Source organism: Ailuropoda melanoleuca, chromosome 16 (genome assembly GCF_002007445.2).
Source record: "Ailuropoda melanoleuca isolate Jingjing chromosome 16, ASM200744v2, whole genome shotgun sequence".
Classification (NCBI taxonomy): Eukaryota; Metazoa; Chordata; class Mammalia; order Carnivora; family Ursidae; genus Ailuropoda; species Ailuropoda melanoleuca.
Genome location: NC_048233.1, coordinates 46,393,096 through 46,410,577, shown reverse-complemented (window position 1 = coordinate 46,410,577; position 17,482 = coordinate 46,393,096). Strand labels below are relative to the sequence as shown.

At 49.9% G+C, this 17,482-nt stretch overlaps 1 protein-coding gene across 14 annotated transcripts in view; it reads right to left on the bottom strand.

Annotated features, from left to right (window-relative positions):
* The window catches only part of TEAD1 (TEA domain transcription factor 1), a 258,762-nt gene that overhangs the window by 49,318 nt on the left and 191,962 nt on the right, over positions 1-17,482 (bottom strand). For 12 of the 14 annotated variants that reach the window (XM_034645744.1, XM_034645740.1, XM_034645746.1 and 9 more), the window contains 5 exons: positions 10,613-10,624; positions 9,527-9,661; positions 8,364-8,410; positions 7,468-7,529; positions 6,266-6,390 (listed from right to left, as the gene is read on the bottom strand). In XM_034645744.1, coding sequence (XP_034501635.1) covers positions 6,266-6,390; positions 7,468-7,529; positions 8,364-8,410; positions 9,527-9,661; positions 10,613-10,624 — 381 coding nt within the window. The remainder of the gene's footprint in view (positions 1-6,265; positions 6,391-7,467; positions 7,530-8,363; positions 8,411-9,526; positions 9,662-10,612; positions 10,625-17,482) is intronic. The other 2 variants (XM_034645739.1, XM_034645742.1) reach the window with 1 other exon arrangement.

Here is a 17,482-nt window from a genome sequence, read left to right as displayed (position 1 = left end):
CGGGTCATGATCCCAGGGTCCTGGGATCCAGTCCTGCATCAGGCTCCCTGCTCAGCATGGAGTCTGCTTCTCCCTCTGCCCCTTCCCCCATTCGTGCTCTCTCTCTCTTTAAAAAAAAAAAAAAAAAAGATTCACAAGAATCTAGTAACAGTGGTTAGAAGGAAGGAAAGTCTCTCTCCATTCTTTCATGCTTATCGATTTTGGACTGCATGAATGTACTACACATTAAATTATAATTAATTTAGAAAATTATTCTGGTTTCCACCTGAATTTCAATAGGGTCCAAACCACTTGGCGAGCATATCCTCTCAAGCCTGGTTCCTTCCATGTCTCTGGCCCGATTTTCTGCTACATTATTACAAGAGGTTCAGGTCTCAAATACATTTGTGGAATCCTCGACGTGTCCAGGGATGCCACTCACTGTCACTGTCAGAGCAATACAGTGAGACCATGAAGTGCCACATACAGACCGGAGTCTGGCTGAGTGCATTTGCCCCAAATCTCACAGAGCTATTCAGTTACCAGCCTTCTCGTTCCACTCGAACAAACATGGTACCACTACATCGCGATGGGAGATGTGTTCAAAGTCCAGGCAAAACCTTCTTTGCTTCTTTGCCCCAAACCCTGAGAAGTTGGACAAGGAGCTCAGGGCAAACCCAGCCCAACTCTCTACACAAGGTGAAGGGCACTGCCACAGCCAGCCCGTGCTTAGGGAGCTCATATGTTGGAAGGCAGCTGTCTTTCTGTCTGAAGAATTTCTTTATTTCTTCCAAAGTACAGGGAGGTGGTTAAGAACACAGAGCAGAGCCAAACCTTGGCACGGCCACTTCCTGGCGATGGATCTTGATACCGTACCCTCGTGTTTTGGAGCCTCTGTTCCTTTAGTGACAGACTGGAGAGAAGCACAGTACCCACGTCAACATACTTGGCATACCGTGCTTTTCACACAGCTCCGGAAGTGCTGGTGGCTGTCACTACGGCCACGACACATAAAGGTATTTCCTACAGTGAGCTGCGCTGTGCCTTCCCTGTTCAGGTTCGTTCCTGTACCCATCATAGAACGCACCTCCTTTCACTGCTGCTTCAAAATCTAAAGAGAATAATCTCCTCATCCCTCCTTTTCCATTCCACCGTGTTCCCTTCTCTGGCTGTAATAACTGCTACCTGAGGAAACGCACACACCCCCTTCCTGCTGTCCGCACTGCCCCTCTGGCATCCCGAACAGCACAGGCATTAAATGTGCAACCTGTGCCTGGGAAGTCTGAGCCGGGGGGAGTGGGGGTTGCCAGCTGCAGAGCAGGACGTGGCTGGGCTGCAGGAGGGCTGGAGGCACCTGCCGAGCCCCAGGATAGGGGTGGAGGAATTCTGTGAGGCCTTATCAGGAAAACCACTCCCCACATATGCACGGAGAGCCCAGATCCATCGGCCTAAAGGAGCAGCTGCCTGACTTGGCCAGATTCCAGGCAAGGTGCTTCTAAGGGGCCCCCCCTGGGTGGGGGATCCTGCACGCAACACTTGAAGTGCTTTGCTATGGTACACTGAAATCATGTAGCAAAGTGTATTTCCAAGCATTACTAACCACTTCTAAAATAGTCTCTGTTGTTTAGATTCTTCCTTCCTTTCTTCACCCTCTGCTGTTTTTCTCTTAGCTTCAAGTGGAGCCAGAGGTAACAGAGGGACTGACTCGCTGGTTTTCCACCAATATAAACAACCACCGATTTGGGGGGAACAGGGCCGTCTGGTTCGTACACGATGCAGCGCCAGCAGGGGGCGCTCATCCCCCAGACGACTCCTAGCACCTTCCGGATTACAGCAGCGGGCCACAGACTACCAACAAGCCTGCTACTCCTCAGATACAAATGGCTCTTGCAGCCTTTTGGTCATAATCTCAGGTGGCAGAGGCACCAGACCTGGGCCGCAATCCTGTTTCCAATGACAGCGGACTGGCGACCACGGGGCAGGCTGTGTCCCAGGATTACATAAAATGATGCACAGTGCTGGCTGTCGCCACTATTGTCCTGCGGGTGTACCAGTGCTGGCGCCACCAGGGACGGGGAGTCGTGAAGACGTCTTCAGTGGTGGCAATGGGGACACACATCGTAAACTCAAGAGTGATTTTCCAGAACGGCTGGTACCAGGGAGGCCACCCTAGCCTGGAGACTAGGCGAACCAGGTCCTCCTCTTGGTTTTATTGCTACACAAGTGTGTGTTCGAGCCCCGGCTGCAGACTAGCTTCAACCAGCCATCTCTTCAGGTCTCCTCCATAATATGGGATAGAATACCTACCTACCTCACGGAGCTGTGATAAGATGAAAGAGATCACTAATGAAAACGCACACAGCACCCAGCTCATTCATTCGTTTGGCGTTTGTCACCACTACCTACAACCTCACTGGCTCCAAAGAGCCAAAGCCCTTAGACGGAGGAAAGGTGTGTCTATGTCTGCATGTAGGCAAAGATTTGGAGAATCCAAACACAAAGTTGAAATTGTTTGGGGACCTTTAATTATTTGTCACTTTGCTGGCTTCCTTATCGAATTCACAAGCTTATGGTCTGATGTATTTTAAATACTGTATACCCAGCTTTCTTAAAAGGTACCAGTTGAATTTACTTTAGATGGCTTGAAGTTCTCCTGTCGTTGGAGCAAAAATGAGTAAAATTAAAGTCTGAGAAGCCACAGAAAGTCTAAGAACTGAAGAGTCCGTCCACAAGCTACAAGTGTTTCAGTGTGACCTTGGTCCTGAAGTGCCATTACACACTCACTGTAACAGCACCCTGTGTTTGCAAAATAAAGCACGTATTATGGAATCTGAGAAGCTCATGCTTGAGACACTGTCACAGTGCTTTCAATAATTTTGTGAATTATTACTTTCGATGAATCCCATTTCAATTAATAACCTTTTTCTCCCAAGGTCCCTCCATTTCCTTTTCCACAAGAATCATCCTTCAAACCCTCACGTTTCCACTGAGATAAATTCATATGTCATTATTCACAATCCCCTCTGTATTCATTTGTACACAATAAGTTCATTTGTGTACCACTGCAAAATCAGGGTTTGTAACGTAGGAATGTGAGAAGCCACATCAAAAGTGACACGCATGTTACAGAGTAACAACATAATGTCACAACAGTGAGAGAGCTCTCGTTGGCACAGTCTGATAGACCTAATTGGGTGGCTCAGTCAGCTAAGCGTCTGCCTTAGGTTCAGGTCATGATCCCAGGGTCCTGGGATCGAGTCCCACATCGGGCTCCCTGCTCAGTAGGAAGCCTCTCTCACTATCCCTCTCTTCCCTGCTTGTACTCTCTCTCTTCTCAATCTCAAATAAATAAAATCTTTAAAAAAAAAATAAAATCATGATATAAGCCAAAAATACCAACATATATATTAGAAGGTATTCTTACTTTCTGAAATTATACATTTTTAATCTAAAGTGCAAGTTAATTTTCCAACAGCGAAGCAGGGCCATCATTCCACATTAGTACTTAACATCACCTTACGTAATGTGTGTGTGTGTGTGTACGTTGTATGCACTTCTCACATCTTCTCCCCTGGAACACGGGCTCCAGGAGAATGAGGATTAATTCCCTAACACCTGGAACAGTAGCTGGCATGTAGGAAGTGTTTAAAAAGTGTTTGCTGAATGAATTCCAATTTCTTTCCATCCCCAACTCATGCCCCCCACTAAAGTATAATTATGTTCTCAAGAGGCCCAAAGGTGTTGACTCACAGCAGGCCTTGCGTTACAGGGCACCTGAAGTCATGTGCTTGTCAAGTCCAATCTTTAGAGCCAAACCTTTAGATTCATCAGTAAAAGGCCAAATCCAGTGGAACCAGTCCGATTACCATGTGAAATCCTAAACATGGATGAAACACAATGCACGTATGGACTCTGTTCCAAGGGGGCTGGGGGGGCCCTGTCTTTACGAAACTACTCACCAACTTTCTTACTGCTTTCTGCACTCAGGGTCATCACCTCTGGAATGTTCTTCTCCCTTATTCTTCCCTTACCTTCCAGGGTAAGGGTGACTTCCTCAGGGAAGCACGCCCTATCCCATTCATCACTCAACAGCGCTCAGGGCTCTTCCTTCGTAGAAGTCCCCACACTTCACAAAGACCTCACGTGTGTCTTCCCGCTAGACGTTCCACCCCACGTGGGCAGACGCGGTGCCCGTCTGTCGCGCGGGGCTCCTCCTTGGGACAGCGCCTTGCACGCAGGTGCAGGTGCTCCTAAGTGTTTATGGATCGGACCGAATGAATCCAGTGGCCCGCAGTATGAAGCCCGATAAACACAAACAACAGAAAGAGGAACTGGGCATTCCTGGCCCGAAGGGGTCCATATCTGGAGAGGACAGTCACAAGAGGGGGCCGCCATAGGCTATTTTAATAAAAAAATTAAAAAAAATTTTTTTGGGGGTGATAAAATATTCTATTGTCTTTTAACCAGGGAAACAACTACCATCTTGGGACTTTTGCTTTCCGGTGCCTGGGAGCTCTGTTCTTTAAAAAATGGTCAAAAGCAGAGAGAATGGCTCACACAGGAGATATGTAGATTAGATAGAACTTCAAAACTGGGGGTGATTTATAGTAGTAAAAAGAGTATGATGACATAAATTTGGGCTCCTGTCCCCTCTGCTTATTTGCTAAACATCCTAAATTGTTTAATGTGTCTGGGCCTCAGTTTCTTCATCTGTAAAATGGGGGAAACAGAATCTCCTCATGGAGCCCCTACAAAGAACGAAATAATCAACGACAGTGTATTCTGTTAGCAACGAGGCATCCTACCAACAGGAGTCATGCAAAGCAAAAAGCATCACTGGGCTGAAACCCAGTGTCCGGCCTATGCTTTCCGGAAAGAACAAGAAACAAAGAATCAGGAGGGTCACCTTTTTCGTTTATATCTCAGTGCCTCTCACGGAGAAGGATTTTATGCCATCACCATCACCCTTCTTATAAAACCACTCAGCCACATGAGAAGAGTGATCCAGCTGGCCTTTCCCTTCCCTGTCCCAATAAGCTGCCTCAATGGGCCTAATGACCTACTCCACCTCTTTCTGCCTTTTTTCTCTCAATTTTGGAACAGGCTCTATCTTTCTACCAACACCCAGAGTTCACAACTGATAAAGAGAAATCTCAGGGGTCCACTCACAGGTTCCCCTGAGTCTCCACTCTGGCGATGGCTTGTGGTGCCTCCCCAGAGGCTTTCCACTGAGCCACCATACAAAGACCCCGGAGAGGTCACCTCTGATTGTTCAGTACGTCAGTATTTACAACAGATGGTGAACTCATCCATGACACTTTCTCCTGACGACAGAACGACAGCAAAGCAGAGAGCCTGGGACCTCTGAGATCAGGGCAGCGGGGTGAGAGAGAGCACGTGGAAAGGAGTTGGTGAGAATCCCAAAGACGAACTCCTGATTCCTGCATTTTTGCCTAGGGCTCACCCACACACAGATGCAACGCTCAGACACACAGCCAAGGAGTGGGAGTGAAGAAAGGGTCTGGGGCTTGCCGGGTGGGAAAGAAGGGGGGCTCACACATGTATGGGAAGTGATGGGCTGGGCAACAATGGCGTGACGGGCACCAGACGGGGCAGGGACGATGGCAAAGAAGAAAAATGCCAGAGTCTAGATGCCATCGTGACTGGTGCTTATGTCATAATGCATCGCTTTCTGTATCGAACTGCTAAAATACCAGCTTGTTACTTCTCCGTAAGAAGAAAACCACTTGCTATTCTGAGAAAAGAGGGACTTGCAAAGGCAGTACAGAGTAACAGCTAAATGCTTAGCCTTGAGTTTTAAAGACATGAATTTGAATCTCCAACTATCAGATATTAACTGTGTGACTTTACAGAAATTCCTTAACCTCTCTGTTTCCTCATCTATCCAACAGTACCGACCCTTATGGGGTTTTTGTGGGTGTAAAATGTGACCATATATATAAATAGCTTTGCATGGTGCCAGCCACATGTCAGGGTTCAAGAACTGTCACCTGCTGTTGCACGTTCCTAAACATGAGAGCCTATTAATGTCTTTCCCTTCAAGCTCCAGCATTCCCTGGAGTTTGAGGTCCAGAGTACTCATAAATATTCGGCTCTACAGTTCTACCTACTTGTCAATAGAAACGCCTTCTCACTTAAGTGAAAGTCTGGCTCTTCTCACCCATGTTATTTGGCAGGCATGAGGCAGGGGGAAAGGAGAAGGAAGGCAGAGGAGTGTGAAGGTGAACAGGAATGGGATTCAAGGCACACCTCGCAGCACACTCACCGAGTCTGGGTCTCTCTGCTGTTCGAGGAAGGCTGAGAATTCCACCAGGCGAAGTTTGGTTGTGCCAATGGAGCGGCCCTGCCAGGCAGGGACCGAGGGAGCTGGGGCTGATGCAGGCTCGAACCCTGAAAGACCAATCATCACTTTTAAAGCAGGCCCTGTGCCTCTCTTCGGGCCTGAGGCCAGCGCTGGGGCCGGGCCCTGCAAAGCGGCTGCCCCCTCCACCAGAGTCTAGGGGCAGAGTGAAGTCAGGCAGGGGTGGGATTCTGGCCAAGGACCCCAGAGGCACAAAGTTAGGTGGCTCACACAATGTCAACTTCGGCCCAGGTTAAGGGCTGGAGCACCCCTCATCCCGGACAAGGGGACCAGCTGGGGACCAGCTGAAGAGCCTGAAGTGAAGCCTGCAAGGGTCCCCTGAGAAACTTCTTGTGTTTGCCCATCAACTGCCTTAAGACTGTGGTCACCAGCCCTACAGAATTACTCTCTCAGAATGCTCCGTGGCACTGGAACAGAGCGCAACATGTGAATTAATGTCCTGTCTGGGGACTCGGTAACAGTTCAGTGGAGTGACCCCACGTGCACACGTGTGGGGAGGGAGCAGGTGGGCCGGCCAGATTCCGGGCTGCTAGTCAAGGCTTCCCTGGAAGCTCTTCATTCAAGAGAGGGTACAAGGAACTGAAACCTACTTATATAATAAAGGGTGAATAATCCCCTATCTGCCCTCAAGATCTGAATTGTCCAATTCAGCGGGTTTATGATGAGGAAGTAACCACAGCAATTTCCCCTTCCAAGGGTGACCCAGCGTCCTCGGTGAACGTGATCGGACTTCCCGTCTTTATATTTTTTTCCAGTTTTTTTTAAAAAATTGAGATATAATTGACACATCCAAATCTCTTTTTCCCCCTTTTTAAGTAAACTCTATGCCCAATGTGGGACTCGAGCTCACGACCCCAAGATCAAGAGTGCCATGTTCTACTGACAGAGCCAGAGGGTACCGCTGGCTTCCCTTTTCTTTAAAAACCCATGGGAAGAACTCCTGGGAGGTCACTGGGGGCACCGAACATGTCCGTGACCCTTCCGAGCTCCAGGCTTAAGGACGGTAGGGTTGAGGAGGGAAGGCCCAAGGCACTGCAGGTACCGCGATGCGCCCAGCTGCCAGCTGTGCAGGAAGGTCCCCCAAGGGGAGTCCCGTGGAGACTCACCTGGAATGGGGGCTGTGACCGCTGGCTGGATGGGGTAGGCCTGCTGCACGAAGGGCTTGACGCTGGGGATGGAGAAGTGGAGAGTCAAAGTCGAGACTATAACAGTGGCTACTCCCCAGGTCTGGCCTTGGCCTCCCAGGGCTAGGGGCCCAACCTGCACCACCCCCCATAAGGTTCCCTGCCTGCAGAGCTCTGCCAAGACAGAGACAGTTACTCCAATTGAGAGGGGCCAGCAGGTGCTGGGGACCAACCCGTCAAGCCTTACACCACTCTAGCGGGACGGGACGAGCTGGAGAGAGACAGCAGCCGGACTCCCGTATACTGTGACATCTAATCGAACCTCTCTTCTTGTCCCTGCAGTGACCAAAGTTAGGGGTCACCATTCCCAGGCAAGGTTTGGGACATGCTTCAGTCTCTCCTTCTCTTGGCCAAACAGCTTAAGTTCTTTTGAGAACAGGTGGGCAGGACTTCTTTTTTGCTTTTATATCCAGACGAGCCTCAGCTGTTTACGAGGCCTGCTTCCCTTGCCCTCACCACCGGGAAAGCCAGAATGGGCTGGGCTCCAGAAGCGCCTCTACTGTCCTGACAAGTGCTTCTCAGGAGGACCCCAGGTTCTGCCCTCCAAGGCCTTGAAGGCCCGGGGCCCCTCTCGCTGTTTCCAGCTGGATGAGCACTAATACTTAAGGTGGCCGTGAGCCACTGACGCCTCTCCTAGACCGATGCAAGTCTCTCTCCTGCTACTGGCCTCAGTGGCTAGTGGGAGATGACTTTGGGGACCTTGGGTTAAGTCTCTTTTCTCCTGCAAGCCCCCAGGCAGTCTGGTCCTGGGGAAACGCCACCCAGGCTGTGCTGTGACCAGACCCTTGATGTCACTGCCAGCCCCTCCCCGGACTTACTCTTGTGAGGATCCTGGCTGCCCTGTTTGTATCATTCCTGGCCAGAACTGGAAGGCAAAACGCAAGAGGCATCAGCATTATGAGTTCACACGAAAACACCGTTCAGGACGTCTGCGCACCACAACCCCTGCTAAAGACCGTGGGCTCAGACTGTCCGGCCGCTGCAGTGACCCTCTCCAGACGCAGATGCGGTCACCGCTGTGCACAAGAGAGCAATGTGCCTCCTTGACCTAGCAGCCCAGGCTGCCCCGGAGCTCCTCCAGACAGTTGCCCTGACGGCAGGGACCAGACGGCAGCTCTTCTGGGTTCTCCTGACACCTACCAGAGATCTGGGCACATTTCAGGCGGCTCACAAATATTTCGTCTGATCACTTTATCCCTGCAAGCACCCACCCACCCATCCTTCTCTTGCTCTCTCCATTCGCAAATGCTCCGTGTGTGACATTCGGGCCTCCACAGCTCACAGCACCAAGGGCCCGGCCGGGAGATAACGAAGCTCTGAACCAGACAGAGGCCAAGAGCTCCGAGAAGCTGTGCAGACACCTCTCCTTTACTGGGAGCCTCCCTGAGGCTTCTGATGCCTACCGCCCCCTGCTGGACAGGCAGCCTGTGAAAAAGGAATCGCAGAGCGAGTCCCAAGGCCCTGGGTTTGAGTCCTGATGGCACTATCCATGATCACATCACCTAACTCGTTTTGTTACTCAGAAACCTCATCACCTGCAAGACGGCAATAACAATGAGAGGCATTTAAGATTACTGGGAAGCTGAATGAGGTTATAACATTAACTTCTCAGCCCCTGGTAGGTGCAAATTAAAAACGTAATAGAATACTTTGCTCCTTTAAGGGTTAGTTCCCTTAAAGCGACTCTGAGGACACAGGAAAAGAGAGCAAGGGCCGGAAAAAAAAAGCAGAAGCAGCAGGTCACAGCCCAGAAGGGCACCAGCGAAGTGATACCTAAATCCACGTCGGCAGGGACCCAGGATGCCGGCCTCTAGCTTTCTCTCCCCGCCCCTCCCACCACTGGGCACAGGCATCATCAGCTGACCACAGGTGGTCCTCCCGCCCTCACACGGGACCCAAGAACAAGTGCCAGGTGGATGGCTTGACGCCGGCCCCTCACCCCTAGGGGCTGCCACCACCGCCGGACGGGCTTGTGACTTACCCCCGGCGCCCCCGGGAAGGCGGGGCGTGGAATCCCAGGCAGCCCCAGCTTGTTGTGAATGGCGGTGGCCGAGACGATCTGTGCCGACGACATGGCGGCCATGTGCTGCAGGGCCTTATCCTTGGCCGTCTGATCCTTGAAGGTGACAGTGACACACAGACTTAATACGTAGCACATGGCTACCAGGCAGCTTCACAGGCACAGCCACGAGCACATGGACTAAATACAGAGCCACAAAGAGGCCGGAGAAGCAAACATGCACGGATAAATAAACACAGCCAGAAGGCCAGAACACACTCGACCTACCGTTAACTCTGAACCTTTACGGACACGACCCAGGGGCAAGGTTTTTTAGAAATATTTTAATCCATTTTTCAACAGAATGGGAAGCCTCTGAGAAGAGTGGACAATGTATTTATTTTTTCAGCTTCCAGAGGGAGATTTCTCCAATTATTTGACACACTCAAGGAAAGGGGGGGTGGGAGGCCCTGCATTGAAGCACACAGATGGGAGGAGGGAGACAGGAGAGGGCAGTGGTGGCGGACGTGGGGTAGGACTGTCCACAGGGTGCAGGCAGGCCCCATCTGTGGGAGCAGTCATGGGGCCACAGTCCCAGGAGCTGCTGGAGGCATGCGAGGCCCGGGCAGACACCTGGTGGGGAGGCTGGCAGACACCTGGTGGGGNGGCAGGCCCCATCTGTGGGAGCAGTCATGGGGCCACAGTCCCAGGAGCTGCTGGAGGCATGCGAGGCCCGGGAGCCCTGGCNTGGTGGGGAGGCTGGCAGACACCTGGTGGGGAGACACCTGGTGGGGAGGCTCAGAAGCAGCAGGACGGGTGGGGGGCCATGACGGGGCCAAGCAGCATGCTGGCGGGGGCGCATGCTTTCTCAGGTACCCCCACCATGGGTCTAAGGCTACACAGGTTCTCTCCATAGCCGAGGACACAGGGGATGCTACCGGGCAAGTGGTTTCTCCCTTTCCTAAATGGGTCTTTTCTAGAAAAGCCAAGGCTGGTAACACAAAGCTAGCCAAAAGTCTGCCAAGCACAGCTAAAATACAGAATACTCAATTTGGTGAAAATACTTACCATGCTTGTTACCTGGATACAACAATAAACAATTTGTTAAAAGAATTGCGTACAAAGGCAGGGACATTTTTCTTCTTCACTTAAACAATATATATATTTACATAAACACACAATATGGAGTACAACAGAATGCATGGGACTATGGGTCTTTTTCACATTTTAGCAGGAAGGTATGACCCAGATAACCATTTAGAAAGGCAATTACCAACCAGTCCACCCATTTCAAAAACTACTCCCAACCCCCTCGAGCTGGTTCTGTGGCTTCCCCAGTGTAGATGGAGAGCCGGTCAGCCCCCTGGTGTGTGACAGGTCCTCACTGGTAAAGGCAGAGCTTCCTGCTTGGCGAACATGTCAAGGTGCCTGGCTGCTCGTGGGAGGTCTACACAATCTCTACTAGGCCCAGGCTCCAGTGGAACGGGAATAAAATGGTGGCACCAGAGTAAAGGCAGCAGCTGCCAAGGCTGCCACTCAGAGTCAGACAGTGCATGAAGGTCAAGGGAAAGTTCAGGGAACGACACAGCCAACAGTTGGCTTCAATGTGTAGAGATTTACCCAAAGGTGACGCATAACCATGCTGACGTGCCAGAGGGGAGGCCAAAGGGGAAAAAAAAAAAAAATCCAAGCCTACAAAATAACTACTAGGGGCTTCTTAAAAAAGGTCAAATTAGGTGCCCCCAAGGTAGAGACACCACTTGGTCCTCACTGCCAGGAACACGATGTGAATTCTCAAAAAGCTTCCATTACCCTTGGAAAAGCGCCTAACACTTGCATAGAATTTTACATTTTACACATTTCTCTGGCTCTCCATTGAGAAAGTAATGGGCCTCATGTAACAGCTTTTTGGGGTTGTCCGTGGTCATTGGGACCGTCTTTAAGGGCATGTGCTGGGCTGAAGGACCAGGTGAGGGCCCAGGAAGCCTGCAGGATCCCTCGTCCCCAACAGAATGGCTCCGGGCACTAGTGCGGTGCTTTGCTGCCTCAGGTCCTTGAGCTGAGCCCCCACTCGCTCATCCGAATGCTCTACCCAAAGCTAGCTTGTTAACGTTTTTGGGTTTTGGGGGTTTTTTTTCCCTTAAAGAGCTGAATCATTTTGGATACTGAGATGCCCAAAAAGACAAATCTTGATGTCAGTGGAATAAACTGACTAGGTGTGCAAATGCCCTAAAGCCAAACAGAGCCTGACATACACAGATCTCAGCGCCAGTCAATCTACCCCTCGCTGGTCCCGTGGTTGCACCTGCCACCTGCCCCATCACCCCTGCAGAGGGGGATCCAGGCCTAATGAAGAGAAAACGCAGCTCCAGTCGTACGACACCCTTCTCTGACAGGAGTGACCTGACATCAATACAAACACACTGGGTTCTTTTTGGATCTGTCACCTTGTACTTCAGCCCCCAAGTCACCTAACCCCTAACGGGAGGTTATAAATGCCCTCATGATGATGACTTCTGAGCTAACGTAAGTCACAGGTATAACCACAGGCACCGTCCACCACAAGGAACAAGCCTTATCACTTCGCCAGGGGCCAGGCTTGAGGAGCTGGGACAGTGGCAGCCCAGACTTCTTGCTGGTCTGGCTGATGCAAACTGAGGAATAACTATGAAAAGAGCTGCGGGCTTGGCTCTATTCCAGAAGTCCGTCATGGGCCTCCGTGTTCGTGAAATGCCGATGACGGGGGTGACCCTGCTCCCCCAAACAGTGTGTGTCTGTGCATCCTCAGTGGAGGGACTCAAGAATAGAAAGTCAGGGTCTGAATGGAAAGAAGTCCCCCACATCTCCACAGCCTGCTTTTATTCCAACAGAGGTGCTGCAGATCTTCCCCTACGTTAGGCTGTTCGAAAAGTTCTCGAAGATGCTCACGAAAGTTTGATACTTTTTTTTTTTTAAGAAAAAAACAAGGAAATCAGTCAATGAGGAAAGGAGAGAAGTCACCAGCTTTGCTGTTTAGGTCACACAGCTGCAGGACAGGGCCATTTCCTTTGCTACGTAAAGGAAGGTTGAACTCTCATGACCCAGCATTCCAGGAGGTACCTGAATGACACAGACACTCAAAAGCAGGAGAGCCAATCATTCATTCCTGTCTCCCCAACTTGGTCCATCCCCGTAAAGAGGAGTCTGGGGACATGGCTCCACACCTGCCTCGGCCTGACGTTAATGGGTTGCATTACCTCGGGCTAAGCGTTTAACCCTCTAATTTTCTTCACCTATGAAATAAAGAGTTGCACTTGATGCCCTAACACCCTTCTGGCTCTGAAAGTATCAGTCGCTGTGAGTGTGAGTTCCGTTTATAAGCAAATACATCTGGATATGCATAGCCAGAAAGTACTGGTGAAAGGACAGCAAGATGTTAAAATTTGGGCAGCTCTTGGCTGTCTATCCTAACAGAGAAAGCCAAGTGTGGAGAGGAAATTTTATCTCAAGTAGAGGTTCTTTCTGCACTTGACCTAGCTAGTTGAGAATAGGCAATTTTCTGCAAATGGACTAAAATGTCTATACCCGTGATTTCCTACCTTTTGAAGTGGAGACACTCTACCTTCTCATTTAATAACATCTCCCCCTTTATCTAAAATATATCTTTGAAAATTAAAAGGATTAAAACTTTTTGTTTCAAATCTAAAGTAACGCTGTAAATAATAAGGCCTGCCAGTGATATCTCGAAATCAGAACCGAGAGCCAGACTGCAGACCCACTTCATCTGAAATGGGGGTACAGAAGGATGCCAAGCTGAGAGATTTCAGTGGAAAAGCCTCTAAATTGTCATTTCCAGCCCCGAGATACATGCCTGGCGTTGAAGAAATTATAACTCCAAGTGTCAGACCTGAGGAAATTGCTTCTCTGTGTCACTCTGGTCTAATATGCTGGACTTTGAGACATTCCACTCCATCCTCCCTGCTCACCCCAGAATCAAGGGGGAAGGGGGAGGGGTTGTTAATCTACCCAAATAACTGATGCTAATGTAAATTCAACAATCTGGGCTACACTTGTATACCAGAACAATTTTGTTCTGAGAGGTTTTCGCACCGACATTTCTGAAATGTGGATGGGATCTACAAAGGTTTATAAGGCACACTGTCTTCTCTTGAAAAACTGTTATGAAGTCAATACTGATTACCGCCTATGATGTCTTAGATCACGGGAAATACTCTCAGTGTGCGCATGTCTATACACGAGTACGCGTGAACAGGAACGCTGTGTCCTAGCAAAAAGCCTGGACAACTTCACACGGAGTCCTCATTACTGATCTGAAGTCCCTCCATCCCTAAGATGACAAAGGAGGAAGGAGACCACAAAAAGCTGAATGTTTGGAAGTGGTGAAAGAAAAGGCAACTCGCCCTTTTCCAACAGAACTCTAACTCAAGCCCGTGACCTGAAATGTGGAAAAATATTTACGGAGCAGGAAACACGGCGGGTTGCTAAGAACAAACGGCCCGTCTGAGCTGAGGATGAGGGCAGATAAAGCACTATACCGAGGGACGCAGGGCTTAGTGCCCGCTTGCCTTTCTTCCCTGTCCAATTTCTGGCACGCCAGGCTGTCGATGGCCTCACCGCTCAGCCGCACGGGGTCCAGCAGGCTGTGTCACACATAAACTCCCCCGCCTGAAGCCTTTCAAATGGTTATTGTCACTGAGCAAACAGGCTTTCATATTTCATGAAGCAGAGCAGGGCGGCTGCTACGCCTCTAGGCTCCGCAGACAGCCTCCTTGTTATGGTTTAAACGCGTGATGTTCGGGAAGTGTCTACACGGAATACACGTGACATGCACACGGCTGGAGCAGTGAGCGCCTCAAACTCCAGGACGTTTTATGAATCAGCCTGCAGACGGGACGGGAAGTCTTATTCCCACTTCCCTCTGCCTCCTCGGCTTTCAGTTATCCCGAGGAATCAACTCTCATCACCTTCTGGCACTAACCGTCCACAAATTCTAAAGACAATATTAAAGGGCTCACGAGCTTGCGTGTACGGTCTCGCAGCTGTTACATATGGAATGTTCGTGAACAGCATACGAAATCAACATACTCCAAAGAGTATGAGGAGCCATCAATTTAAAACGTAAAGACTCCAGCCTACTTTATTCATAGGGAAGTCCACCACTACATCAGGAAAACCATGTCACGTTTAAAAAAAGACCATGGATTCAAAAAGTCTGGATAGCTCTTAAATGTTTTTCCCCATATATACTTTCCCCAGCAATACAAAAATATAATACAAGAGAGGAAAGATGGCAATTTGCTTGCAAAACCACTTTTTCAGAAAAAGACAAAACACAGAATACTCTTCTAAAAAGTCATTTTGCAGATGTTGTTTCTCATCTCGCACTACATGGATTCATATGACCTCTGCGATTATTAGCACTCGCCCCTGAGTGGATAAACATCACACAACCCTGTGACGGTCTGGGAGAAAAGATGCAGGGCACTTGAATTTTTCTAGCCATGATCTCGAATTTGCTTATTATTAGAGAAAGCAGGAGTAAATACAAAAGGGGGCTATTTCGGTCAGGCAACGGCTAATGCCAAGGAGGGAAGGCACATTCATACCTCTCCTGACTTCCCATGTAATGAGTAGCAATTAATTCATCTTATTGTATTTGCAAATGCCAAAGACTCCATTCACATCAAAGAAAAATTTTTCAAGGCTTTTACCATTGTTCATTTTTAAATGTACTAAGCTATATTTAGTATTTTATAATTGTCAATAGTGTTGCCTTTAATTCCTATGTGGGGCTTAGCATCATAAAAGACTGTGGATGAAGAGCCAGGTGATTTGTAGGTGTGCCTGCCGCCTCTACCAGGAAGCCTCGCATTTAGGTCAGCTACAGCTCGGTCTGGGTGCCGGGGGGGAGGTCCCCTTCTGACCACAGCCCCCTTTCCCCGGGGAGGCGACAGCAAGAGGCAAGAAGTCAATCTCCCCTGAGAAGCCAGAGGAACCCACGCCGGCAGCAAGCTCAAGTTTGGCTCCAGACTGAGTATCAGCTCCCACCACTCATGTGCTCTGTTTAATTTGAACATGCACGAAGATGGGGCTCAGCTGAAGGAAACATCAGCGGAAGCATCTTTAGTTAGGGAACTGAGCCCTCTTCCCTGACCGGCCTTCTTTAGGGAGGCAGCATGACATCATGCAGGGAGTTTGGGCTTTGGTGCCAGCTAGTCCGGGGATGAAATTCAGGCTTGTGACCTTGGGTGAGTCACCTGGCCATTCTAAGCCTCTGCCTCCTCATTTTTAAAATGAGGACAAGAACACCCACCTTCGGGACTGCTTTGGGCACCGCATTAAGCACACCCCATGGTGCCCGCAGCTCTGCCATTCAGTGAACTTGCAGTCTAATGGGCCCATGTGACCAGAATGGCTTAGGAGCCCTGGTCCTGACTCCATACCCTTTCGGCACCATGTCCTCTAGGGCACTGTCTACACTGGAGGCCCATTAACAATGGGATGTCTTTAGAAAGGGATACAAGTGGAGACTGAGACTGTTTCTGTTGCCTTTAAAGAGCAAACCCAGACCTGGCTGGGTTCACACAGAAACATGCATTCAGTCCTCTGGTTTATAGTGTGAGCCCTGCACCACCACACTGCCTATGAGCGGTCCTAACCCCATCACACCCAAGCACGAGAAATCACCGGTCTCTAAGCTTAGCTTTAACTCAGTTCAGTTAAAAACAAGGTAGTGAAAATATCACTGGGGAGAGAGGGCACATGCCACGAATGCGAAAGAACCCCGTGAAGATGGGGAGATGCCAGGAGAGGCCGTGTATCATTTCCCAAATCCCACGGCCAGGCCAAGCATCTTGGTGCTGGTGCGGAGGCCAAGGAGGTGGTCATTACAGGCTTCCTGGGCCTGGCTACCACAGACAGCCCACGCCTGAAGGAGTAGAGGGGTTCAGGGGGCCGTGGGGAGCACCAGTGGGTGAAGTGAAGCATGTCTCCCCTGTGGACAAGTCCATTCCTGGCTAGAACAGGTGGTGATACAACCAGGAAGGAGCAGTGTGGACGGCAGCAACGCCCCCGCGAAGTTCCTGAACTCTTCAGGAGAATTAAATCAACAATTTGAACTTTAAGCTCTCTGCTTATTGGAAGGAATGGCAGATTGGAAAGAATGGCTTGTTCAGAAATCAAATCACAAAAGGCCAGCAGGGCGAGAATGAAGAAAACGGCCCCGGGGAGCACATGTAGCTCGTAAATTAGTCACCAACGACTGGACACAATCGGACAATCTCGGGCCTTTTCTGCCCAACTGGCATGACGCAATGTCAGCAAGTATGGGCTTTTCTTCCAGAGCTTGACACGAGCACGTCTACTGCCTAAGATGTATTCCTGCCAAGCTTAGGGCAGAATGAAGACCTCCTTTCCTCGGGGAACCATCTGGAGTTGTGACCTCCCCAAAACACACTCCACACCACAAGTGGTCTGGTCCATCTTCTCAAGAAGATGATGACGGTCCACAGTGTGGCTGCGGTCTGCATGCAGGATGCCCTTCGGCTGCCGTGAGGAAAGGAGGCCTCTGGGCAGGGCCGGGACAACTTCGCAGGGCCACTGAACATACAGAGATACTCAGGGAAACTCTGTGTAGGGACTCTGAGTGGCAGAGAGAGACTGCTTCCTATGTGGACATTTCTGCATGCGTTCTACAGGCTGGGATAATAAATCCCTGGAGCTTAAAAAAAATAAAAATAGTTAATGGCCTCTTGGTCAATTAATGGTGAGTGAAATAATTCAAAGGAGGGAATAATTCATGAATTGCAGCCCAGTGTTCAGACCATAGCACACACTGCCTTCTCAGACAGGCTGCTGCTTTTCACCGCCTAGCCAGAGATGGCAGTGGGGGAGGGACGAGGGGGAATGAACCTGCTTTGGGGGACAGCACTGCAGATA